The sequence below is a fragment of the Sapajus apella genome, unplaced genomic scaffold (genome assembly GCF_009761245.1).
Source record: "Sapajus apella isolate SASKATOON/1434 unplaced genomic scaffold, GSC_monkey_1.0 scaffold10, whole genome shotgun sequence".
In the NCBI taxonomy this organism is placed as follows: domain Eukaryota; kingdom Metazoa; phylum Chordata; class Mammalia; order Primates; family Cebidae; genus Sapajus; species Sapajus apella.
In genome coordinates this window covers 1,118,327-1,145,867 of record NW_022436950.1, presented here as the reverse complement: position 1 = coordinate 1,145,867, position 27,541 = coordinate 1,118,327, and the positions used below count along the sequence as shown (strand labels likewise).

The 27,541-nt window shown below is 47.6% G+C and overlaps 1 protein-coding gene across 6 annotated transcripts in view; it reads right to left on the bottom strand.

Annotated features, from left to right (window-relative positions):
- Nucleotides 1-27,541, bottom strand: part of HDAC4 (histone deacetylase 4) — a 341,339-nt gene that overhangs the window by 279,460 nt on the left and 34,338 nt on the right. For all 6 annotated transcript variants that reach the window (XM_032277722.1, XM_032277726.1, XM_032277725.1 and 3 more), the window contains exon 2: nt 14,716-14,956. In XM_032277722.1, the coding sequence (XP_032133613.1) occupies nt 14,716-14,737 (22 nt within the window). In that variant the 5' untranslated portion in view covers nt 14,738-14,956. The remainder of the gene's footprint in view (nt 1-14,715; nt 14,957-27,541) is intronic.

The window sequence follows — 27,541 nt, the reverse complement described above, 5'->3', positions numbered from 1 at the left end:
AAACAAAATGAGGCCTAAATCTGGCAAGTGAGGAAATCAGACACTTCCATCTTCATCACATACTGTAGCAATGAGCAACCGGGTCAGATAGCCGCTGCTAGGTTTGACATTTTGCGGCTCTTCCTTTCCTCTGAGCTCCCAACTTGCTTCCAAGAATGAGGATAAATTAACAGCACATCCACATATCTGACCAGAGCCAATTTCTGTTCCCAAACATATGGCGACGGAGGAGACAGGATGCACCCAAGGCGGCCCCTGGCTGTGCGTGACAAAGCTTTCCAGGAACAGAGCAAGCCCAGCAGGACACGCGGCTTCGCTGGGCTGAGACCTGCCGCCTGGGCCCTGGCAGAATCAGTGAGTAGACGGGACAAGTCACTGAAAGCGAGAAAACCAGAAAAGCTGGCTTGTTTCTATATGCTGCTATCTCTTTGGGGGCAGAAAGACAAAGAAAAAGGTGAGAAGGAGGTGGTCCCGGTCTGGAAATCCCAGGAAGGCCAGGCCATGCAGAAGGCATTCCCCAGCACACCGAGAGCCAGGAGATCTGCAGCCACAGAGGTGAGGCTCAGCCCCGCCCACCAGCCAGGTGCAGAGACTGCTGAGAGAGCACAGGCTGGTACTCAAGACGAGCACAGAGGGACAGCTCTGCTCCCAGCTGGCCTGGTCCGTGCCACCAGCTGGACCTGTTTTATCTCGGTCCCAAAGTGCATGGCTTCTAGACCTCCCATGGCACCTCTCTCGCAACCCAAAGCTAGTGCAGTCCTGGAGGCCTGGCGGCTCCCTCTCCACCACCTCCCTCGCCACCGTCTAATACAACTGGGACAGCAGCAGCCTCTACTTGTGACCCTCCTCCTGCTTCCCTGCATCCATGGGTGCCCCGAAATCCCTTTTAGAGGAGGCCTTGTCCGACCCCTGCAGCAGCCCAGTTAACCCTGAGATTCTCATGCTGACCTCTGTCCGATCCCCTGGTGCAAATGTCAAATGACATCCATTAAAACTGACACACTAAAAAACAGCCGCATCTGAGCTCAAAGTTTATTCACACTGAGCTTTTAAAATCCAAAACTACCATTTGATGTTCAAACTTTAAATATCCACTATGTAAAATAGGAAAAAATAAATTACTATTATTTTTCTAAGGCCGTTCTCGAAATCCTCAGCAGCTGCCATGAGAGTCCCATGGATTTTCACGTACAAAGTTTAGATTGACAGGACCACAGTATTCAATGAGATTCTGAGCTCAGTCCATCCAGAACATTCCATAAGCATCCAAGGCAGAAGTGAGATTCGGCCACTAACCATATTTCAAAAGCCACTGGGGTAGGATTCCAGGGCATGTGTCACAGGGGGCCCAGGGCCTCAGGCTCCCACTCAAGGCTGAGATTCTACCAGAAGCGTAGGTTCGGTTCCCCAGTGGCTGAGTTTTGTTTCGGAGAGCATGTGAGTAAAACTGACTTGAAAGGTATCCAAGTAAACTGTGAAGGCAAAGGTCATCTGCATTTAAAAAAACTTGTGAAAACGATGTATTCAGTTTACATAAAAGCAAAAAATACAGAATCTGACTTTGAAGAAAAAAATGGCAAAGACGTTGTATTGACAAGTAATTTTAACCAATGTTTCTGAATGAATATACCAACTCAGAAACATCAGCCACCTGCTCTTCCGGTCCAGGTGAAGGCCGGCTGCCCTGCCCTGTGCTTCCATCATAAGAGGGTCTGGGCTTTGCCTGTAAACAGGACCACCCACTGCTGACTGCCCCAGTAACGTCCTCTGCTCTGCCAGCTTCCATCAGCTGCAGGGCCACGTGCTGCCAGAAGGCAAAAGTCAAAGGCAGTATCTTTCGAAAGAAACAGGGCCTGATGAAGGAAGCAACCCCAGCCTCCGGAGGCAAAAGGCCCAGTCCACATCACCCACGGAGCTGCCCCTGGGCAGTGATGTCCCAGCCCCTGCCCCTGCCCCAGGTGAAGCCTAAATGCCCTGAGCTGGACACTGATGAGGAACACTGAAGCCGTCTCTCACAGGTGCTTAAGCAACTCAACACAGATCTGAATTGTTCTTGTTTTCTTGAAGACAGTACTGAAGCCTGAAATAATTCCCTCAGCACAACTCCAGAGTGGAATCATTCCAGAGAACTACTCACGTGGCCCAGGGCCCCCTGCAATCTCCTGGCCAAGGCATTAAGAACATCATCTCCTTAGAAAATGCAAAACTTTAGGCCACACCCATGCAAATCAGTCCACCAAATCCACCCGTAACAGCATCCATGTACCTTCCAAAGAAATGGAAACACTGGTGAACACAAGAAACATTCTCCCGACATGTGATTCTCATGCATCAGGACCTAGAGACCAGGCAGGGAGAGTTCACGGAAACCATAGCCAAGAACCAAGAAAGCCACATCCATGCTCAGGCCAGGGCCACCGGCCTTGTGACTTCTTCCCTCAGCAGAAGAGCTGGCAGCTGAGCATGGAGCCATCAAGACATCATGACATAAATAGGCTGGGGGCCTGAACACAAGCGAGGTGAGTGGGATGTATCCCCACCCCCAACACCCTCCTTCATAACACATTCGGGCCAGGGTGGTCCCTGCAGCGGCCTGGGGCGCGGACCTGCTGGTGCTGCTGCTCCCTAACCCCAGGACACCCCAGCTCTTTCCTGAGCCTTGGCCACATCAAGCCAGTCACAGAGCAGTGAGCTCATCTGGTCACACTAGGCTGTGCAAGCATGGACACAGGCCCACCCCTGCCTTCCTGAACCACTGAGAAATTACGTTTTACCAAATCCTACCAAGGACTGGAGAAGAACAGAAGGGATCCAAATCACAGAAAGATGTAAAAGCAGATAGACAATCCAACTGTTCTCGGAAGCTACAGAGCGGACCCAGCGGGGACAGCCCCACCAAGCTCCACATGCCACTCCCATGCCTGCCTGGGACAGAGGAGGACCACGGTGGGGTGTCAGCACTTCCAGGCCAGGTCCTCCACCGGTGCTGCTGCTCAGAGATGCCTCTGCAGCCTTCGAGGCGTCAGATGGCCTCTGCTCTTCATCATCCCACTGCAACAGCCTGGACAGGGAGACAGACACCCTCTCTCAAAAACAGCCTCTGGGGATGCTCACGTCTATGCTTGTATTTAGAAAAGAACCACCTGCCTCGAATGAAGCATCTGCTTCAAAGCCACAGGGCTCCCCATGCTGAAGGACACACGCTCATAGGACATCTGTGCCCTGCAGTTCTCCGTTCAAGTCTGCCCCTCCAGCGCAGACACCCTGGCCCCATCCTGATGCTTCAAGACCAAGGATGAGAAGCCCACAGGAGATGAAGGGCACAGAAGATCTTCCCTCTTCGGCAGACTCCCTCTTCAGCAGTCACACCCTAGTCCCTGTCACTCAGAAAAGCGGGCTCACTGCGGCGCACCCCAGACGTGTCTATCAGGACCCTGGCCTCCCATCCCCACCATCAGCAGAGCCACCATCACCATCAAGGACATGTAAAAAGCGTGAGGCACTACAAAAACTAATGCTCCTCAGCCAGGCACGATGGCTCATGCCTACAATCCCAGCACTTTGGGAGACCAAAGCAGGCAGATAAGCTGAGGTCAGGAGTTTGAGACCAGCCTGGCCAACATGGCAAAATCTCTTTTCTACTAAAAGCACAAAAATGAGCCAGGCATAGTGGTGTGCGCCTGTCATCCCAGCTACTCAGAAGGCTGAGGCAGGGGGATTGCTTGAACCCAGGAGGCGGAGGATGCAGTAATCCAAGATCACGCCGCTGCACTCTGGCCTGGGCAACAAGAGGGAGACTCTATCTCAAAAAAAAAAAAAATCTAAAACTCCTCATCTCTCTGGTTTACCAATGAAAACCTCTGCTTTCCATGACTCCAGTTTCCTCTAGCACCTTCTCAAATGTTCTGAAACTCTTTTTATCCACTATAACATCAGAAAGAACAAATTGACCTTGCCTTCCTCCATCCCCCGATCCTTTCACAAAAACAAGGCAGTGCTAGGGAAGCGCAAGAGACTGAGCTGTGGGACGAAGGCAGCCTTCGCTCCTGCGCAGCCAACGAGACTGCGGGTGTTGGGGCAGAGACAGGGCCAGGCGGGCAACGCAGTGATCCTACGGCAGGAGGGTTTGCCTTGTGCTGTGTGAGACCGGGATGGGGAGACAGGGCTGTAAGAGTCAGCCCCACCTGATTTGGATTCAGTCCATGTGAAAATGAAGAGTATCAAGAATTCTGCATCACACTATCTAACAGGGAGGGAGGAACTTCCCTCTAGAGAGCCTTACCCTAGTGAAGAGGTGAGAAAGGCTTTCAAGACAGCACACGGAAACCCTAACCGTGCTCCGAACAGACTCCACAGCCTTCCCTGAAACTCCAACAGTATTTCACACACCCTACCGAATCTACAAGTCACTGAGAAACACAGTTTTAATAGGCAGCCAATTTCCACAAATTTCCTAGGAGAACTCACAGATATTTAAAAAGGAATACCCTTGGCTATAAATGCAAACTAATTAAAACAAAACCTTCAGCTCTTAGAGCAAAAGGTATTCTCTTGGCTTTAGCAGCTGCTGCGGTCTGAATGCTGGCGTACCCCCCAAAATTCACATGCTGGAATCTAACACCCAACGTGATAGTATTAAGAGGTGGGGACTCCAGAAGTGATTAAGTTATGGACTCTCAGGAATAGGATTGGTGCCCTTATAAAAGAGGTTCAAGTGAGATCCCTCCCGCTTCAAGCAGATGAAGACACAGCAAGAGGGCGACATCTATGAAGCGGAGCACAGCCCTCCCCAGACACCATGTGCACTGGAACCTTGATCTTGGACCTGCCAGCCTCCACAACTGTGAGCAAGACATTTCTGTTGTTTACCTATCATCCACCCTAAGGTATTTTATTATAGCAGGCTGAACGAATGAAGACATCACCTAAACAACCAGATTATGGAAGCAATCTTCTAAGAAAAGGGTCTAAGCATTTACAGGTTAAAAAACAAATGGCCCCAATCACAAAACTTCTTTTAGGGAAAGGCTCCGAAGGCAACGGCTTCATAATAATAAATCCTGACATCTCAAATAAATACAAGGTCAAAGAGCTGATTTGAACCTTATGAGAATGCAGTTGTATACAGGAAAAAAAGAAACTCCCCCAGTTAATGACCATCACTAAATAACAAACGTTAAGACACATAAGCCAACTTTACATAACTCTTTATAAATGCTATTTTAGATAGAATGCAAATAAGCAGATTTAGGTCATTTACGTATTTTATAAAAAACAAATATGTTGCAATAAGCTTTACTACTTTTGAAAGTACAGAGTATTGGTGAAAGCCAGAAAATGACAGTAACATTGAACACTGAGTTTCAAGGTAAAATCCCGAGCTGTGCAGCTGCGTCTCAGCACGGAACCACGCTGGGTTCTGAGTCCGGATCGCAGCAGTGAAGTGAAGACGGCCAGGGGACACCGGGCAGAGATGGAGGAGAGGGCAGTCAGGGCTGAGGGAGACAGGAAGCCTGGGGTCCAGCAAGAACAAAGCCGCTATGAGGCGGCCGGGCTCAGGGCCCTCGCACACAACCAAGAACCCGCAGGCCCAGCACCGTCTAGGAGGGAAAGGCGCCTGTGCTGTCCGGGGACTCCCAAAGGCCTGGCCTGTGCCCTTCGATCTCCGCATCACCTGTGCCCAGCTCCTTGTGAGGCAGGATTTATCTTTTCTATTTCTATTCGTTTTCCTAAAAAGGGGGAAAGGAGAGAGAAGCAAACATGAAAATAATGCCCCGAGGCTGAAAGGCCAGCACGCCCAGCGTCTCACTGATTAGGTGGCTGAAAGCAAACTAGTTTAAAAACTCAAGGCCCCATATGGATATGCCTCAGTGGATTTTTGTCTTATTTTGATTTCTTAAAATTAACTGTAATTTTCATTACAATTTTCCCCAAAGTGCCCATTTTTTGCCATGTTCTCATGAAATCAGCAAAGAGAAGGATGCTAAGTGGCCACAACATGACAGTTTCGGCCCAAACCTCGGAGTTTGCTTGATAATGCCAATCGCCCGGTCACTCCTTCAGTTCCACTGTTCTAAGGACTGGCTAACAGCCCAGAGAAAGTTCACAAAAACACAGAGGACAGATAAAGTTCCCTGACAGCAAAGCCAATGCTCGCTGAAACCCACTGTGACCCAAAGCCTACATTGCACGTCAGGGCCCCGGCTGGCAGGGTCGCAACTCGGGAGGCCCCCATCCCTCCTCTGCGCCCCTCGCGGGGCTGTCTCAGCCTCAGCCCCTTTCAGGGGGCAGCCTCCCTTGGCCTTCACATCCCTCAGGGGGCTTTCATGCCCGGTCCATCCCTCTCGTGGCATGAACCACACTGGACCAGGGTGCCTGCTGCCCTGCCTGCCCTGGCCAGGGAGCTCACACAAGCAGGGGGGCACAATGCCTCCCAGGTCCCAGGCACCCAGCGTTCTGCCGCAGAGAGGCGTGCACTCCCGGAAGGCAGGTGACCCATTCTAGCGGTGCCAGATCGGCCTCTGATACACTGCCCAGCAGCCTCAGCTACCTAAGCTCTTGACAGCAGTCACACTGGTTTCCTCAGCTACAAAACAGAAACAATGTGTCCAGCTCACAGCACAGGCTGTATGCAAGCACCAATGAAGCGGTGGCAGAGCAAAACTCAGAACAAACCTGCTGCTCATTTCGTTCTCTTAAACACGCAGTGGGGTTCACTTGGAGCAAGCAAGTCATCAAGGCTGATGCATTATTATTATGAGTTCTGAACACCTATGGTCAAATAGAGCCAGATATTTGATGGCAGTAGATCCTGCCTCCCACAGCCCAGCACCAGGAGGCAGCCACACATCTGCACACCTGTCCACGTGCGACCTGCCCCCACCGCCGGTGCCTCAATCACAGCCTTTCTGTTCCCCGCCAAGCTGTGCTCAATGGTTTCTAATGATTCTCGCACCAAGTTTTCCATGTCAAATACATACCGGGAGTTCATTCTTAAATTTCAATATCATTAATCATCCAACATTCAGCATCTCAGAACTCAGAGATTTGCATTTCTACAATAGTGGCTTTGAAAAAGGGACACAAATGCAAATGTTCCACAAACTGTGTAAGAATTTTCAGAGAATTGCCAAAACAAACCATCAATGCTCCATTGACAGTGAATTTTCTGAGCTCTTCATAATGACTGCGTACTCATGATTTTTAAAAGACAAAACACAATTTGAGGATCAAAAAAAAAAAAGTAGGTTGAAAAATAAGTCCTTATGTCTACATGATTTCCAGAACAAACCTTGACTGATTAAGATCCCAGATAATGATGGCATGGAGAATCCAGGCTAGCGACAATCTGAGAGCTGCAGACGCCCCAAGCCGGGCGGCTGGGAGGATGCAGGCGGAGCTGTGCGTCAGAAAACGTACGCAAGTATTTTTGAAACTGTTCCTTTAGAAAGCGGAAGCAAGCAGTACATGGGGATGAAAAGCATTCTCCACCCCAACATCAGCCTGAAACACTATGGCATTTCCGCTGTCCTTCTCTACAATCTCCAGCTCACGCGGGACTCGCCTACTCTCCCTTGTTCTCGGGCTCAATCTCGCGCCCTCCTACCCAGAACCCCCAGCTCTGTCCACTGCAGAGGCCATGAAGAAGTTGTTCTCCGGCTGGCAGCAGGCATGCTCTCAGGCCCTGACTCCTTGTCCGAGCACGCCTGGACTCCTGCCAGCTGGCTGTACCCGCTGCCTGTATGTCCCCTCCTCCTGGGAGCCCTCCTGGGCCTCCCCCAAAGCCACTCTCAGCTCCTAGACTTTCTCATCGCCTCCTGCCACCTTCTTCCTGAGGAAGGGCCATACTCAGAATCTGCAACCCACCTGTCACCAGAAGCTCAGAATCAATGTCTTGGGTTAACTGCAGGTCTTCACAATTCCTTTGCTGCCCCGTAAAACTTGGTAGTATTCCTGGCCGGGTATAGTGGCTCATATCTGTAAACCGGCACTTTGGGAGGCTGCAGGACTCCTTGAGTCCAGGAGTTGGGGACCAGCCTGGACAACGTGGTAAGACCCTGTCTCTATAAACAATTTTAAAAATTAGCTGGGCATGGTGGCATGCACCTGCAGTCCCAGCTACTCAGGAGGCTGAGGTGGGAGGACCACTGAAGCCCAGGAAGCTGAGGTTGCAGTACATACTACCACACTCCAGCCTGGGGAACAGCAAGACCCTGTCTAACACACACACACCCTCACACACACACATACACCCTAACACATACATGCCCACCCATTTAACAAATGCACACACATGCACACCCTAACACACACACCCTAACATACACACATACACCCTAACACATACATACTCACCCGTTTAACAAACGCACACACRTGCACACCCTAACACACACACCCTAACACACACACATACACCCTAACACATACATACCCACCCGTTTAACAAACACACACACATGCACACCCCAACACACACACATACCCTAACACATACACACACACCCGTCTAACCAACACACAGACATGCACACTCTAACACACACACCCTAACACACACACATACACCCTAACATGTACACACACACATGTCTAACAAATGCACGCACATGCACACCCTATCACATACAGACACCCTACCACACACCCTGTCTAAAACAACACTCACCTTGTCTAAAACACATACACACTCTAAGATATACCCTAAAACACACAACACTCTCGCCTTGTCTAAAATACACACACCCTCACACACACTCATCCTGTCTAAAACACACACACCCTAACACACAAACACCCTGTCTAAAACACATGCACTCCCGTCTCACACACACTCACCCTTACATACATATACCCTAACACATACACATACACACCCTGTCTAAAACACACACACACCCTAACACACACACACACACACACACACGCCCTAACACACACACTGTGTCTAAAACACACACACATACCCTGTCTAAATCACACACCCATACCCTAACAGATACACACAGTCTAAAACACACACATACCTTGTCTAACACACACACTCTAACATACACACACACCACACTCTAACACACACCCTGGCTAACACACACACCCTAACACACACACCGTACCCTAAAACATACACACCCTAACACACTACACCATGTCTAAAACACACACCCTGTTTAACACACACAACCTGTCTAAAACACACACCTTAGCACACACATACCCTAACACACACACACACACACTCTCTAACACAAACACACCCTGTCTAAAACACATATATATACATACCCTGTCTGACACACACACACATACCCTGTCTAAAAGTCTCACACACACAACCTAACATACACATCCTGTCTAAAACAAACACACACACCCTGTCTAAAACACATGCACCCTGTCTAACACACATTGTGTCTAAAACACATGCACCGTAACACACACACTCTCTAACACACATGAACACACACAAACACAGCACTATTCCTGAAACATACAACCATTGCAGAGTGTTATTTATATCCCATAAAAATGCTTTTTTCTGAGATTTCTATACTAAAATATAACAATATTGGCAGCCACACTGGTTAAAATAAACAGATTCAAGATCAAATAAAGTTAGAACAGAGTATGAAGACTGGAAGCCACCACAGAGAGAGAGCCTTCTGCCTGGACTCACAGGATTAACACTGGTCAGTGATTTGAAGAAATCGGATGACCATGAACTCATTCAGCACCAACTTATTGTTGACATCGACATTTTCAGTGCTTTTATGTGGATGGGGTATTTCAGACTAAACAGAATATTAAGAAATCATGGCCCAAATTAAAACACTGATCTTAAATTACGCATTTCCCACAAAATCATTTTGTTTTTTTTTTTTTTTGAGAGGGAGTCTCGCTCTGTCGGCCAGGTTACAGTGCAGTGGCGTGATCTTGGCTCACTGCAACCTTGTCTCCCTGCAACCTCCGCCTCCTGGGTTCAAGCAATTCCCCTGCCTCAGCCTCCCGAGTAACTGGGACTACAGGCATGCACCACCACGCCTGGCTAGTTTTTGTATTTTTAGTAGAGACGGGTTTCACTATGTTGACCAAGCTGGTCTCGAACTCGTGACCTCAAATGATCTGCCCACCTCAGCCTCCGAAAGTGCTGGGATTACAGGCGTGAGCCACCGTGTTAGGCCACTTATTTTGTTTTGAAGTAAACACTATCCGTACCTCTCACCAAGATTCCGGGAGCAAGAGGATGCTCAAGGTACCCGCCACTGCCTGCTCAACCGGCTTCCTATCGGGAGCACATCCGTCCAGGTGACCACAGACCCGTCCCAGTGAATCCACTGCGGGGCTCCTTGACACTGAGAATATTTCTGGGCAAGACTTTCTCTAGGCATGAACGTTCCAGAAGAAAAGGTAAACTACACTGGAGGGACAGGGCAGTGTGAAATGGGTGGCCAAGTGACAATAACTGCCTTTCCTGCTGCCAGTCAAGTCACCAGCAACCTAGGCAACTCAACCATAAGGAAAGACAGGGACAGTCAGTTACTGGAAGACAAAAAGGGAACGGGAGGAAAAGAGGGGCCTTGGCTAGTCCTGCCAGAAGGCGCCTGTGGGCTTCCCATCACACTCTGGGATTCATGCCAGGGACTCGGCCTCAAGGCAGGGGAGCTCTGTGCCCCTACGAAACGCATCCCCACAGGGAGGGTGCAGAGGGCTGGCCGGGAAAGGGGTGTGAGGCTCCAGGGCCTCCTTTCAAAGGAGCTCTTCCAGGCTAAGTCAATCCAGGCTCTTTCCTCAGACTGCTCACATCATTAGAAATCGTTATTTAGAGCAATAAAATCCCAACAGTTCAGCAGCTTTGACGTCAGAGAGTCAGGGCCTGGCTCTGGCAAAGTTCAGCGGGAATGGCAATAAAACCGTAACACGGAGCTCACCCAGCAGCGGAGGCGAAAGCAGAGGACTTTCACACCACACGGGGAGAGGAAATTGTACGCATCGCATTCATCCACGGGGCCCCTCAGGAGGGCAAAGCCAAGTCACTCTACAAATGTGAGAGGGGGCCGATGGGCAGCTGGACTCCCCAGCCCAGCCTGCCCAGGGAGTAAGGTGGCATCACAGGCACCCACACCAGGCCACACAGAAGCAGAGCCCCACACCAGGTGGACGGGCAGGGTGAGCCAGGCAGACAAAGATGAGTCGGGTGGGCAGGGCAATGGACGGGGCCAGCCAGCAGAGGACAGCATGAGAGACGCATGGAGGGAGGGGAGGTGCGGCCAGACAGGGCCCGGGCACCGCGTCGCCTGATGATGGCCAGGCAGCCCAGGACCCGGCTCCTTAGCTCCAGGAAAAGAGACGGTGGTTCCATGGCTGTGCTCCAACACACCTAGAAATTTCCCGCTCAAGACAGCAGACTGAATCCTTGAGTATTAATGATTTCTCTTCCTCCCCAAACCCACTAAATGTTGAAAGATAAGACTGTGAAAGCCCTTCCAGCAATGCCTGGCAGTGGACAGGCAGGTGCATCCACTGACGAGAAACTTGGAGGAACTTCCTGAAACCAGAGCTCCCTGGGGCTGGAGCTGCTGGGGGAGCCAGAGTGGGAGTGGGCCTCGCCTGGGAGCAAGGACACACATCCGGGTGAGTCCCGTGCCCAGCCTGAGACGGGGACAGAGGTTGCTGGGCCGCTGACCAGTGTGTGTGTGTGTGTGTGTGGTGGCACGCGCATACTGAGCACAATGGGTCCTGCCACCCAAGGGTCTTCTGGGGGAAAGGGCAGACACCTCAGGGAGAGATGATGGTGGACAGGGCAGAGGAGGCAGCCAGCAGACCTCAGGCCCCAGGCAAATCACCCCAGCTGCGCCATCCCCGAAGATGGAGAGCAGAGAATGGGCTGGGCCGAGGCGCAGCTCTGCCCTCACCAGCGCAGCCTGTCTTCAGCCTCCGACCCACTGAGACACAGAATGGAGAGGTCACAGGTAGCAACGAGGCGTGCACAACCTAACTCACGGGGGCAGGACAGGCCGGGCAGGACAGGCCGGCGGGCTGGCGATCAAACTGAGCCGCAGCAGCTGAAATTCCCACAGAAAAGGCCAAACCCAGCGCCCTGCTGCTCCCAGCGCTGAGCCTCAAAGTCATGGCCTGAAAAGATTAGAGACGAGCGGATGGAGAAATATTTGTTAGCCAAAGAAACCAAGGGCAGAAATACCTCGTGAAACACAATCAGCTCTTGGTCAAAGAAGCATTAAACAAAGAGAAATATACTGTATGTATTTTGATAACAGACCTGATCTACCAAAAGAATAGTCATTAATTTTAAGCACTGGAAAAAAAAAAAACTGAACTATATAAAGCAAAAAATGGTTATTAATACAAAAAGAATATTCCAAAACTATAATTACAGTAGAAAAATTCATTTTCCAAGAAAGCGAGCAGACAGAAAAGAGAAAGTAAAGCCATACTGTTTTAAATAACTCAATTGAGTTAATATATAAATAAAATAACATATAAAGAAAGCATACATATTCTTCTGGATATAAATGAAACACTCATAAATAAGAGAACTTTTTTTTTGAGACGGAGTCTCGCTCTGTCGCCAGGCTGAAGTGCAGTGGCGTGATCTCGGCTCACTACAACCTCTGCCTCCCGGGTTCAAGTGATTCTCCTGCCTCAGCCTCCTGAGTAGCTGGGACTACAGGCGCATGCCACCACGCCCACCACACCCAGCTAATTTTTGGTTTTTTAGTAGAGAATGGGATTTCACCATACTGGCCAGGATGGTCTCGATCTCCTGACCTCGTGATCTGCCTGCCTCGACCTCCCAAAGTCCTGGGATTCAGAAGTGAACCACTGCACCCAGCCAAGAACTTTAAATACAATATTGATATATACATATAGACTTCTTTAGACTAAAAAAGAATCATAAGAGCATACTTTCTCTACAAATGCCTGCATAGCATGTACAAACTATGATTATGGATATACCAAGTCATACAAAAATATGCACCCCCATTTAAATAGTCATGTGAATGCAAACAATAATTTTCGCCTAGCACACTGATGAAAATGAAATAGACTGAACCCATCCAGTGCTGGTACAGCACAAACGCAAACTATGCATCCTTACACTGGAATCAGGGAGCGCCGTTGGAACGAGGCTTCTGGAGCAGTCTGACAGTAAACCCAATGATATTTTAAGGGCATGGGCCCACTGACCCAGCTTCCACTTCCTGGAATTTGTCTAGTAGTGATATTTATAGAAGCATATGGAATATATGTATAATAATTATTTGATGCCAATTTGGAACTGGTATAAATACTGTTACATCCACATAAATATCCATTTGCAACGTATCAAAAAGAACAAGTTATATTTACACATATACTGATGCTTCTAATACATCAAAACAGACAGAAAGTAAACATAGAGCCCTGCAGGTGGGATCAGACTCTGTTAAAATGCTCACACACTACACTATGTGTATATGCAGGAGGAAGCCACACTCTCACCCCACAGTAGCCAGTGCAGGAGGAGAGAGCCACCCAGTCACTGTCTCCTTAGACACTTCCATGCACAGTGCTCAACTCCATCTTGCATGATCAATGATCATAAACCATTTCTTTGTATCAGTCAATACATACACAATTTAACTCAACAAAACTTTCGTATCTAAAAAAACCTGTAATCCTGCCCTCTGGAATTTTCAGACAAAGCTGATTTCACCCAGGGAAAGATGTAGGTAAGCATTCCGGGAGATCTCAAAGGGAGCGCCAAACCCTGAGCCTCTGCCTCTGCTCTAAGGACCTGGACCCAGAGCCAAGGCTCACAGAGCCTCAGATGCCTGTCCAAGCATCTGTCCAGTGGCCAACGCCTTCTCTCTCATGTGGACACGAGACAGAAGCTGACAGCTAAGTGCCCATGAAGGCCACGGTGCACTGGAAGTGGCAGGAGGCCGGGCAGCATGCGAGTGACTCTCAAGGAGGCTGACACTCAGGCAGGTCGGTGCCAGGGCTCTGTGTTTCATTACAGTGCAGCTCGGTGACTTCCCAATGATCCAAAGTGTGGCGTCCTCAGTGGATGCACCCATGACATGCTTCTGAAGCTCAGAGCAGGACAGGCTTGGTTCCCCATCCTGTGGGTCCCCCACCTGCCAGCTCTGTGACCTCAGGCAAGTGACTTCTTCCCTCCAGGCCTGAGATGATCTGGGGCTGCTGTGAAGACTGAGCTGCTTAGTGCAACCCCTCAGATAAGCACTTGGACCCCGGGAGCAACTGCGGCCATCATCTGAGTGGGAATATGTGCTTCCTCCCAGACCCAGATGCCCAGTCGGAGGAGCACTCCCACCCCTCACACAACGCTTTATATGAAACAGACACTGGGCCAGAGGTCACCGCTCCAAATCACAGCCTGACCTTTCATCATCACCCTTGCCAAAAGCAGCTCTCTTCTCCTGGCATCAACAAAACTTGTGCGCCACTCAAGTCGGCCTGCAAACCAGCGCAGCAGACTGGGTTCCAAATCCTCCCGGGTTTTATTGTTCTTCTTTCATCAAGAAAAAGAACAAACCATCCAGTTTGTACTTGGTGCTGTCAAAAACCAACAGTGACCACTATCATGAAAAACTGAAGTCCCGACTCCAGTAAGCAAGGTGTAGTCACAAGAAATTCTACTTCGGGAAAAGAACGCCCAGCTGTGTGCCCAGAGAAGACAGGACCGGGCCTTACCTGGATGGCTTTGGGAACTCATTGCTAGCAACGTCCACTCCTTTAAGTGATTCGAAATGGCTCAAAATTTCCACGCAAACGATAGCTCCAGCGAGCTCCAAACTCCCACCAACACATACAAGTGCCGGAACGGCGAGGGCTGGGTCACAGACGTTCACGCGCCGAGCCTCGCCAGCCAGGTCTCATGAGCCAGGTAACCCACAAGGAGAGCAGAGGCGTCCACTGGCTTCCGCAGGTGAACCTGCAAGATTAGAAGACAAGAGACTGGAGTTACAACATAGAAGTTCTGACCTGGAAAACTGCATCTAACAAGAGAAACAACGACTTCCCTTTTTTTTTTTTTTTTTTTCCTGTGACAGAGTCTTACTCTGTCACCCAAGCTGGAGTGCACTGGTACAATCTTGGCTCACTGCAACCTCCACCAACCCCCAACCCTAGGTTCAAGCAATTCTCCTGCCTCAGCCTCCCGAGTAGCTGGGGTCACAGGTGCGTGCCATCAGGCCCAGCTAGTTTTTGTATGTTTAGTAGAGATGGGGTTTCACCATGTTGTCCAGGCTGGTCTCGAACTCCTGACCTCAAGTGATCTGCCCACATCAGCCTCCCAAAGTGCTGGGATTGCAGCTTTGAGTCACCACGCCCCATCAACTTCCTTCTTTATTCTTGTTTTGACCAAGGACTGACAGAACAGTTCATATGGAATCATTTCTACAAATATGAGCAGTTGGGATTTTGTTGGTAAATCACAATGTCTCTGGAAAGCAGGCTGCTCAGCCTTAGCACCACCGGGACTTGGGTTTGGGTATGCAGTTGCTGGGGTGTGGGGCTGTCCTACGCATTCTATTCACCAGGACCCCGGGCCTCCACACACCACATGCCAGTAGCAACCCCAAAGTCAAGACAACCGAAAATGTCTCCAGGGACTGCCACAGGTCCTCTGGAGGACAGTATCATCCCCTGGTCCAAAATCTCTGATCTAGAAACACCTTCCTTACCCCTTCCAGAAGTTTCCCCAACATTTGGCTTTTGAAAAGAAGCAGATTATCTTCCAACTAATGTAAATTTATTCTAAGTTATATTAGCTTATGAAATAAATATGAAATAAAATGTTTTAAAAGAAAAATCACTTTTGGCGCACTCCCACCATGGAATGTCATTACGCACACCTGCATCAGCTTCGATCTATACACATCTGGATTCCCAATGTCTGCGTAATCACAGAATTTAATTCTAAAGTCCGCTCTCCTCGTGTAACATGACATCTGAAATAGTCCCCTCATGTTTCCGTCTTCGTCATCACCACTTTCTCAGGTTTTCTTTTTCATGTTTTGCTTATAAAAGTAAGACATGCTCATCACAGGCAAGTATTTAGAAAGTCATCCATGATGCCGTCACACAGAGACAAGTCCTCAGGAACATTCTGACATGCTTCCTCGCCACTTCTTTTCTTTGCCTTTTGCCCATACACACCTCTAGCAATACAGTTGTCTATCATGTTCTCTGTGCTGATGTTACAGCCAGGCATTTTCCAATGGCACTGATGACACCTGGTAAGCTTCGTTCTGAAGGGCTGTTTCCTACCCCAAGTGTGACAGACAGCTGCCCCGCCCCCGCTTTCAGAAGCTTCTGATGAGCCTGCTGCTCCCGGGAAATGCCAGGCCAAAGAGCAATACGTGGCGCTCGCTGAGCTCGTCAAGTTCTTTCCAAGACCTGCCTCTTCAAAGGATCGGTCGGTACACAGAGGAACCCAACAGAGACAAGACTCAGAACTCCTACCACCGAAAGTCCCTGACTAATCCCGGTTCAAGTGCTTTCAGAAGCTTCTGTGTTCATCTCTTTCTTTAAAAGTGTGACAAATTCCTTTTCTTAATTTCATTAATCTAGAATTTTTTTTTTTTAACCAATTGCTTATAACCAAAGAACTCTAACCAATGCTTCATGTAAAGAATCACCCTGCCCACAAAGCTGGCTATCTAGATGCTTTCCAATTTTATGTTCATTGTATCTACAACTCTGATTAATATCTTCATGACTGTTGTTCTGTATCTGGTTATCTCCTCAGAAATGACAGTGACTTATCTGTCTTCGGGGTCAGAATGTTTACTCATCCCTTGGTCAAAAAGAGAGATTTTCTTGAAGGGAATGTAGATGGCATATTTTGCAAACCCTCACAAATCTCAGATGACAGTATCCTTCACACACAAAAACACATCTTGGCTGGGTATAAAAATCTTAGATCACAAACATGCCCCCTTCAAACTCTTTGGATGTTGTTCCCCCCTCAACATTGTAGAGAAGTTTAAGTCCAGCTCAACTATAGCTCCTTTCCGGGTAAAACTCATGATGTTGTGGTTCTTGTCATTTTCTTCTGCCTGGAATCTACTAACATTTTTTTCCTGAATCTTAAAATTTAAAAACATTGTCAGAAGATAAATAAGTAAGAGTCTTTTGCTCAAAACATGACCCTTTCAACAAATATAGGTCTTCTTTCTGCTCAGGAAAATACTCTTCAATTATGTCATTGATTATTATTTTTGTTAAACTTGCTCTGGCTTCTTCAGAGATTCCTATGCTATTTGGCTGGAGTCTCCCCATCAGATCTGGCCTCTTTCACCGCTGACACATCTGTTGTTTATTCTGCATTCCCAGGCAGCCTCTCAAGTATGTTCTTCACTTCACTGCTGCTATTTTCCACAATATCCATTTTATTCTTTAGGGCTTCAAATACAGATTTTAACTAAGCCATGAACTCTTTGTTCTCAACCACTTCCCTTTACCACTAACCCCATCAACCTCTCACTCGGCCTAGGCCCTCTTTATGCAAGACCTTCTGCCTCTCCTTGTTGACCCAGGTTTTCTTTTAGCCAAAACCTTTTGAAAATATTTTTTCCTGATTTAATTTCATTTTCAGAGGTATCTTCTTCTGCATTTCAGGATATTTCCCTCTTCCCCACATTCTGGGATACCTTTTTTTGGACAGGTCCAAAGGTGAGATTTATTTCTGTTTATTTATCCTCAAATAAGAATAGCTCTAGTCCAGACTTACGGGTGGCTAAGAGGCTATGTGTGTCACTCCTACCCTGTTCTGTGCTCACTTTAATACTGGTCAATTATGCATCTCAAAGCTACAATTCTGGCAAGCTGACATGCATGGTTCCTAGCCAAATGTCCAATGTCCAGCAGGGTTTCACCTAACACAGCACTGATGGCTAGAGACAGATTATTCTCCCAACTGCAGATTCAGTAAACAGAAATGTTCTGGAAGAACCTCACGTTCCTGCAAAACCATATACTAAAAACACCAGGACTTATCTAAAAAAAAAAAAAAAAAAAAAAGGTGGAGTGGACTATTCAAAACTATGCTATTTCATCACCAAGGTATTACAAAAATCAGTAATAACTCTTAAGAAAAACACTATATAGTTGTTTTAAAAATATATACATATTATAACCCTAAAAATGAAAAGTCCAGAAAACACAGAAATGTACCTTTTAAAAAGGTGACAACAGTTTGATGGAAATGTAAGGGAAGAATTAAAGCATCCAAAACAACCAGGGACAAGTAAACCTGACTATATCAGTGACCATATCAAACTGTCAACACCCCACTTAAAGGGCAGGGGTTGTCAGACTGCACGAAAAAGCAAGACCCCACTTTGCCGGAGTGTCAAGAGGAATCTTGTGAGGTAGGACTAAGAAGCGTTTGGGAAGAGGAGGCTATTGTTTTATAAATGAGCAATCAATCCTTCCCAAGCATTACACACCTAGCCATGTGCTACCTACAAGGAATCTACCTTAAGTTATAGTTAAAATATAGAAATAGATTAAGAGATGGACAAATGTGTATCATATAAACACTCATCAAAAGAAAGCTGTAATGGTTATATTTACATCAAAGTAAATTATAAAGAAAGAACATTACCAGCAATACAGTAAGGCCACTTCATAATGAAAAAGGGGTCAGTTGATCAAGTGGACATGACAGTCCTAAACATGTGTGCACCTGACAGCAGAGCGTCATACTTGAAGCAGGCAGGGTACGTAGGTATTTACTCACACCTCGGTATTTCCATACAAGATTACATTCCAACAATCATGAGTCTACACTGAGACCTCAGATCTCAACATCACGAGGTGTAAAATAGTAATAAAATATAAAATACAAGCATAAGAAGAAAGGTACAAATCTACAATTATAGCTGGGATTCTCACACCCTGCTCTTAGTAACTGTCAGAACAAGCAGACAGAAAATAAGTAAGAACAGAGAAGACTTGACCACCACCACCCAACCTGACCAAAATGACGTTCATGGAACCCTCCATAAACAACGGCTGAATACACGTTATTCACATTCTTTTTACACACGCACAGGACATTTACCAAGACTGAACATCTTCTGGACCACAAAACCAGTCTCAAATTTAAAAGGACACAAGTCAAGTCATAAAAAGTATGTTCTCCAACAAAACTGAAATTCAGTTAGAAATCAGTAACAGAAAGCTGAAAATCCAAATTATCTGCAAAAGGAAATAACACATCATGAAATGAATAAAAATGGAAATACAACATATAAAAATCTGCAGTATTCAGGAGAAATGTAAGCACCAAATGCCTGTGTTAGAAAAGAAGGTGTCAATTCAATGACCTTTGGTTTCACCTTAAAAAATCAGAAAAAGAACAAATTAAACTCAAAATAAGCAGAAAGACAGTAACAGAAGAAATCACTGTAATAGAAAAATCAATGAAACTAAAAGCTGATTCTTTGAGACTATAAAGTTGATAAGCCTCTAGCCGAGCTTATAAAGATAAATAAAGAGAGAAGACAGTGATTAATAACACCAAGAATGAGAGAGGGGCCCAGGCGTGGTGGCTCACGCCTGTAATCGTAGCACTTTGGGAGGCCAAGGTAGGGGACTGCTTGAGCTCAGGAGGTCGAGACCAGCCCGGGCAACATGGTGAAACCCCGTCTCTACAACAAATATGAAAAAACATAGCCAGGCGTGGTGGTGCACGCCTGTAGTCCCAGCTACTCAGGAGGCTGAGATGGGAGCATCACTTGAGCCCAGGAGGTCAAGGCTGCAGTGAGCCGAGATCACACCACTGTACCCCAGCCCAGGTGACAGAGTGAGACTGTGTCTCAAAAAAAAGAATTGAAAGTGGGAATTAACTATAGAGTACACAAATATTAAAAGGACAGTGGGTAATATTATGAATAACTTTATGCTAATAAATTTGACAACTTAGATGAAATAAACAAGTGCCTTGAAAAACCCAAACTACCAAAGCTCACTCGAGAGGGAAACCCAACATCAACACACGTCTCTGTGGGCCTGGATTCATCAGGGGAGCCAGACTGTGACGCTCACTGTCACGATGCTTGCCTGCTGGTGACATCCAAATCGCCTCCTTTTTCTCTATTTGTTACTTAGAATTTGTTACTGCAAGGATGAGTTTTCACGGCTCCACCTTTCCAGTGGCTCAGTAATCCACTTCCGTTAGTGTGGGCTCACAGACAGTTACTTTACCCTCCGTGTCATTAATCCAATACACTCACCATTTGTGCTGCTGCTAACGCGCCAGCCCTTGGGAACTCCCGCAGGCCAGCTCCTACGTTTTTCTGACAAGCCCCCATTCCCGTCTTTTTTGGAGCATTTGCTTACTTTCTGATTTTACGAGATGTCCCTGTCACAGCCCCGGAATCAACGGCTTCTCCAAGGAGCCCTAGTTCCTTTTTGGGAGGACTGTGTTCAACACCCCAATCTGCTGCTCGATGTGCCCACGGCTGCGGGGCGACAGAGCGCACAGGGCCCTCTCAGCAGGCAGCGTGCGTAGGGGTTCACTCACGCCTCGGGGTTTCCGCACCAGCTTACACTTGAACAACCTTGAGTCTATACTGAGACCCTGGTCCCCACATCACAAGGTGTGCTTCAGTTTCCCCCTTTCCTTGTTTTCATTAACTATCTGACGGTGGGAAGCCTGGTTCCTATTATCTACAATATCTTTTCCCATTTGCTTAATTCTGATACACACATAAAGTACTTTCAGAATTGCTAACCTCTACACATGAGAAACACATTCACAAGACTACCACATTACACACGGTTGTCCTCCTTCTCAGCCTTCCATATCCAGGCAAGAAGCTGGCTTCCAAAGTTACTCAGGTGAGTGCATTTGTACTAGAGTCAAATTCCTTGGTTAGAATATGTATTTCATTTTGGATTCCCCCACATACTAGTGGGTTTTAATTGTTTGTTTATTGTTTGGGTATGTAAAGAGTAAAGTGTACAAATATTTTAAGTTAAAAAGAAGTGTTCATATTGATATTTGCAATTTAAATTTAAGATTTTACAAGTTTTGACATAAATTTCTCTTTTTAAAAAAGCTTTTCTATTATGAAAACTTGAAACATATACAAAGTAAAGAGACTCGTGTAGCAGCCCACGGCACCCAGCTTCAACCACGGTCAACACCTTGGCCGTCACGCTTCATCGGTACCTCCTTCCACCTACACGGAAATGCCCAAAAGTCAGCTGCACAATGTTGAAAATGGGGATACCCATGTAGCCCTATTACTTACTATATGAGTTTTTTCTTACTTTTCAATGCATAGCCAAGCTAATGAGAAATACTTTTGACATAATGTATCCAGAATCCAGCTGTACCATAAGCAAGGGGGCTTTTTGAAATCTCGTGTCCTGTGTGTGAGAGAAGCAGAAGCCCCCAGAAGGTTTCTGAGCAGTACAGAGGGTCTGGGGTAGGGTCTAGGACAGGCCGAGCTTGGGTGAGGACCCCTTCCCTGCACTGGCAGGTGGGGGCTCAGCCCACTAAGGAGGGCTTGGGGAACATTCCCTTCCACTCGGGCACACACTCAGCCTCTGGGTCTCCTTTTCAGTCAGAAATGATCATTGCCTGGTGCCTGTGGTGAAGGCTCACTGAGAGCCAGGTCACCAGGGCCCACAGCCTCCTGGGAGACAGCCGGTGGGAGCTGGGATTTAGACAAGCAGAAGCCTGAGGGGAGTCTGCAAATGAGTGGGTCTGACATTAGGAGGCAACGAAGCCACTTCCAGAATCTGCTGGGCAGAACAGCAACGCCCACAGTCTACAAACCCTTCTTTCTGGAAACAGCCGAGGACACAGAGCGCTTGAGCCAAAGGAAGTGAGAATTCAGGTTCCACTGTGCAGGCAGGCTAGACCCAACGTGCACCTGTCAGGAGTTCATGGTTGCAAGCAACAGAAATGGACTCTGGATAACCTAGGCAAACAGGGGAAGCTCCTGGAAGGGGACGGGGTAGCTGGCAAAGCACCTGAAGGGACCCAGGGACAGGAAGTCACGGAGAGTCCTTTCAGAACACTGTCCAGCCACACCTGATGGGCTGCGCTGAGCCACACCCCTTAACTGGGGAGGCCAGGACACCCTGACAGGCAGCTCCACAAGGTGAGCCCAATGGGCACGAGGGTCATTCCTTGAAGGAAAACTAAAGTATCGTTACCAGAGGCGGAAACAGGACCAGGCAGACAGATGCCACAGACAGCCGCAAGGGGACCTGGAGACCCCAGCCCCTATGTCACAAGATGGGGAGACTGAGTTGGCAGCCATGATGCTCAGTTGGGCTAAAAAAGTAGCTCCGATAGCCACAGACAGGGCCATCAGGGTCTGCCCAGGCGCCCCACCTTCCTGCCACAGGACTCCAAGCTGTTCTGGCCCCAGCTGCGTCTGCTGGGGCCCATGTGCTGGCTTGCCTGATGAGCTCCTGACCCCGTGCCAGCTGCAGTTCCACTGAGAGCAAACAGGACGTGTCACACCCCCATACCCTGGCTTCGGAAAGTGCTAAACAGGGAGCGGGACACCTGAGCTTCACCTGGCCCCGGCATGGCCACAGCGGGCTCGCTCACCCTGGACCAGTCCCTTACCACCCTGAGCCTGATTCTCTTCTCCCCACAGAAGTACTGGGTCAGGGTTCACCCACACCCCTGGTGTGCTGCAGAAAGGCTCCAGGGCCAATGGTGTTTCAGAAGCGGAAGCTCTCCGCACGGCTTAGAGGCTGCAGGTGAGCACCTGTCTCTCCTCCTCCACACCCTCATGCCCCCTCCCAGGGGCTGCTCCTCACCCCCCCGGACGCTCACTCTTCTTTCTGGCCCTTCCAAGCTCTTTTCTTTTTCTGTTATCTTATTCCCTTTTGACATTAAGTAGTTGTTTATTTTTCGTTATCTGTCGGCCCCTCTGCCTGTGCCTGGCTGGAATGTGACCTCTTGTGGAATCCCTGGCATAAGGCACACAGTAGGCACACAACAAAAATGTGAATGGAAGGAAAGTTTCTAAGGTCTTCCTGGATTTGCCTCAGAAACTACCTCAAAGAGGGCTGAGGTTGAAAGCAAATTGCAACAGAAACCATTTTCTGCCTTTTGGGGGCTATAGTTAAGTTTTAAGGATCTGATGTCAAAAAATTCCAGAAATTCACAAGTTTGTGGTACTTTAAGCCCCAGGACTCCCAACGCTTCCCGGAGCCAGCAGAGGCTGCAATAAGAAATCCAGTCACAGACGATGCAGGGAACTGCTCTGAGCCCTCAGAATATCTGGAAAAAATTCACAAATCTTCATGAAGATCACGGGCAGAGAAAAGAAAAACGGCCCAAGGAGTTAAGAACAAACAATTCCACAGCTGAAAACGAAATGAAACCCATCCTAAAGAAAGCAGTGCCATCTCAAGCCCACAAGGAAAGCAAAGCCTTCTCCACTAAATACGGGATGACAAGCGCCAGGAAGCCGCCTTCCAGGCCTAGCCTCGGGCCTCCTCTTTCCCCCAATTCCGTCGCCTTCCCCTTAGGGGTGTGTCTCTCAACAACCCAAGGCAACACTCACAACAGAAAAATGTACTAGAAATTAAATGGTTTATTTGATACAACTCAAGCACGACCGAGTTCCTTCTTCCTTGATGTATGTGTCTAACGACACTTTACCAGCCAGACTAGAGGACGGCGATGATCACTCTTCTAAGAAAACACATGGAAAGCACATGCTGCTAAGATCTCAAGAGCCCTTTGTTTCTGAAGGACAGAGACTGCACATCCCTAACTAAAATGCATCCTCATGAATGACAGGCAGATGTGGCACATACTGCAACTTTCAAACACAATGGCTTTTATGACTGTATTTTCCCCTGACTTACCAGATACACCCAAAGCCCACATTTGGGTGAGCCACAGAGTCTGTGATTGTCATTTACGAGACAGGCATGGTCACTCTGCTAAGTGGGCAGTTGCTGACACTGGGCATATATTTACATGAAGACCTCTCTTTATTTTCATTTCTGCTCCACACAGAATAAAGGAAACGAAGTGCATCACTCAGGCTTAAGTATGGGTTAGTATTTCCTTCAACAAACACTTGAAATTTAAAGTGACCTATGGTTCCTCCCTCCTGCAGCTTGGAAATTTTGAAACTTTAGTTGACTTAATTTCATGGAATAAGCCATAAACCTTCCAAAGAGCTAAAGTCTTAGAGGCTATAAATCCATCAGAGAACATTCTTCTAAAAAATCTTACCAAGCTACCACAAAGAAATGTGACTGCACGCAGAGGGCTAGTTTTGTCCCTTACCACGGACCCCCCCACCCCATTCTGTGGGCAGTGACGATGGCTCCAAGCACCCACGATAGCCTTAGCCTGTCATGCTCGTGGAGGAATGGCAAGTGCTAATGAAACCAAAGAGAGAACAAGAATTGCAGGAAGCAGGGAAGTCTGACCAAAGAGAGAACCAGAGTCGCAGGAAGGAGGGAAGCCTGACGAAAGAGAGAACCAGAATTGCAGGAAGGAGGGAAGCCTGACCAAAGAGAGAACCAGAGTCGCAGGAAGGAGGGAAGCCTGACCAAAGAGAGAACCAGAGTCACAGGAAGGAGGGAAGGCTGCAGAGCCCGGAGCAGAGCGGCAAATACGGACCATCTGCTGGGGCAACAGAGACCCTTCCCCAAACAGGGGTGAGGCCAGGAAGTCCAATCTCACCACTCCCACTCAGCACCCCGGCAGAGATCCTAGCCAGGCCGATAAGGCAAGAAAAGAAAAGAAAAGCACAAAGATTAGAAAGGACAACATTACTATTCAGAGAAAACTCAAAGCAATCTCAATAACTATTAAAATAGCTAAGTGAATTTTGTAAGACCGCTGGGTGTAAGGTCAGTGATTACCAAAATCAAAAGGTGTTGTATTTCCATATAGCCCCAATAAACAAATGCAGAGTAAGCTTTGAAAACACGATCACATTCCTAATAGCATACAATAGAGGCAAATGTCCAGGACTGAATCTATCAAGAGATGTGTAAGAATTTTACATACAAAACTACCACACATAAGTGAAATTAGAGATCTCATACGTGGAGGATATACCATGTGCATGGACTGGAAAACCCAATGTGATTCAGATGTCAATGTTTTGCAAATTAATCAGCGGTCAATGCAATCGCAATCAAAATCCCAGCAGAATTTTTTTGAAAACTGACAATTTCACATTTTAAATGGAAGCACAAAGAGCCTGAAATAGCGACCTTGAAGAAAAAACAAGCTTGGGGGACTCACACTACCAGATATCACGACTTCTTCTAAACCCATGTAATTAAAATATAAGATTCAGCAAGTAAACCAAGGAGAACATTCTAGAATGAGACCAACACAGAGTCACTGGAGTATAGTGAAGATTCCACCCCAAATCCACAGGGCAAACAGGGTCTTTTCAATATGCAGGGCTTGTGTCCATTGCTCTTTTATGCCAAATGAACCACAGTCCACACAGCCGCCATGCTGGAAATCAGTATGAGCTGGAACACAGACCCTCGGTAAGCAACACGGCCTGGTCTAAAAGATGACAACAAAACCTTCTTCAGGTGGGCAGGCAGTTGTGAAAGGTACCGACCACAAAGGAAAGAAAATGACAAATCGCACTGCACTAAAATTATGAATGCTGGTTTCTGAAAACATGCAGAAGAGCGAAGAAGCAAGCCACAAAACAGAAGAGAAGCTGCCATGCACATACCCGGAAAGGTGGATATCCAGAATGCAAACATGATTCTTACAGATCATTAAGAAAAAGGCAGACAGCCTGAATGAAAAATAAGTGAAACATATCAACAGGTACTTTACAAGACAGAATTCCAAGTGGTCAATCAACACATAAATAGGTGCTTAGCATCTGTGGCCACAGGGAAACGCAAATTAAAGCTGCCACGGGATACTACATACCCACCAAAATGGCTGAACACTGTAAAGGAAAAGATACCACGTTTGGTAAGGATGTGGACGGAGCGCACTTGCACACGGGCCCATGAAACAGTGAATGACACACGTCCCACGGGAAACCCCTTGGTGGGAGGCACTAGAGCTGAACACACACAGCGCCGTGCCCCAGCAATGCCGTCCTTAGGTATCCACCCAACAGAAAGACATCTACAAAGAGACGGCATTATTATCCATAAGAGTCAAAAGCTAGAAACCTCCCAAATGTGCCAACAGTTGTACGAATAAATAGGTTGTGATATCATCACACCACAGAACACCATACAGCAATAATAAACTATACCTACATGCAGTGACGTACATACATCACACAAACATAATGTTGAGAAAAGGCAGACACCCACAGCCAGACGGCTCCACGTGCATAAACGTGAAAACACGTAACACTCATCTGTGGTGGAGACGTCCAGACAGGTTCCCCTGGCAGTGCTGGGGGATGGCCACCGAGGGAGGAAAAAGCCAGCGGTGAGGTGCCGGGACGCCTGCTCCCGGGTCCACGGGAAGAGGGGTCAGAGCATCCACCCGTGCAAGGTCAGCCTCCGCATACTCCTCCTGGCCTGTGGATTTTTCTCACGTATTTTGTAATTCAATAACAAGCTGGGGAGGGTGCAGACCAATGACTCAAAGCCATCTTGCACCAACAAAGATCCATGTAGTAGGACCCATTTGACCGGCCCATTCAGCTTGCACGACGTCGCCCGGACCTTCTGGCCAGTGAGGGAGTAAGTTACAGTTCTTGCCGTCAGCATGTGTAGGGAAAGAGTTGCCACACTACTCCTCTTACAAGAAACCTCAGAGAAACAGAAAAGAATTTATTCAGAATCTACGAGGGCACAAATACAGGGTGTAGATTCCAAACTGAGAAAAAACAGGGAATTCCCAGAGGTACAAAGTCAGGTTTGTGAGACAGACAAAATGTATTATGAAATCATTTTTAACTTAAATACATAATTAAATGATGAATTTAATTCGAAGGTACTGTAATTAAAATTGAAATAATTTTTAAGCTTTAAAAAGCAGACTGTTGCTGGTTGATGTTTCTGACCCACCTATACAGTGAGTTTAATAAGCACTGCTTTCCACAGTGCACTGTGGAGTGGAAGGTCTGGCTACTGTGTTTCATAAGAGTGTCATTTTATGATATGTGGCTACACCACACAAGACTTCAGATATTCTTCCCCTGTAATTTGTTGGGACAGATTTATACGTTAGTTTAATAATGGACTCTACACTTGCAAGTAATAAAATTCCATTTTGCTGTGCTGTAACAGGAATAAAATGGGTAGCATTTCACACATCCACAGGCTTATGCTGAACAAGGTCAAAACACGCTCTGCTCAGCAGAGGCCGCCGTTCCATCTGAGGCTCTCATTCCCCCACCCCACCTGGAACGTTCAGAAGATCAGATCCCAAGAGGAAAAAGAGGAAGAGCAGTGGAAGCCAGCAAGCCCAGGTCTTCAGAGCCATGCGTGTGGCACTGGGGGACATGCACAGACATGCATTCACAGTCCAGGGTCATCAGGGTCATGTGTGTGGCACCGGGGG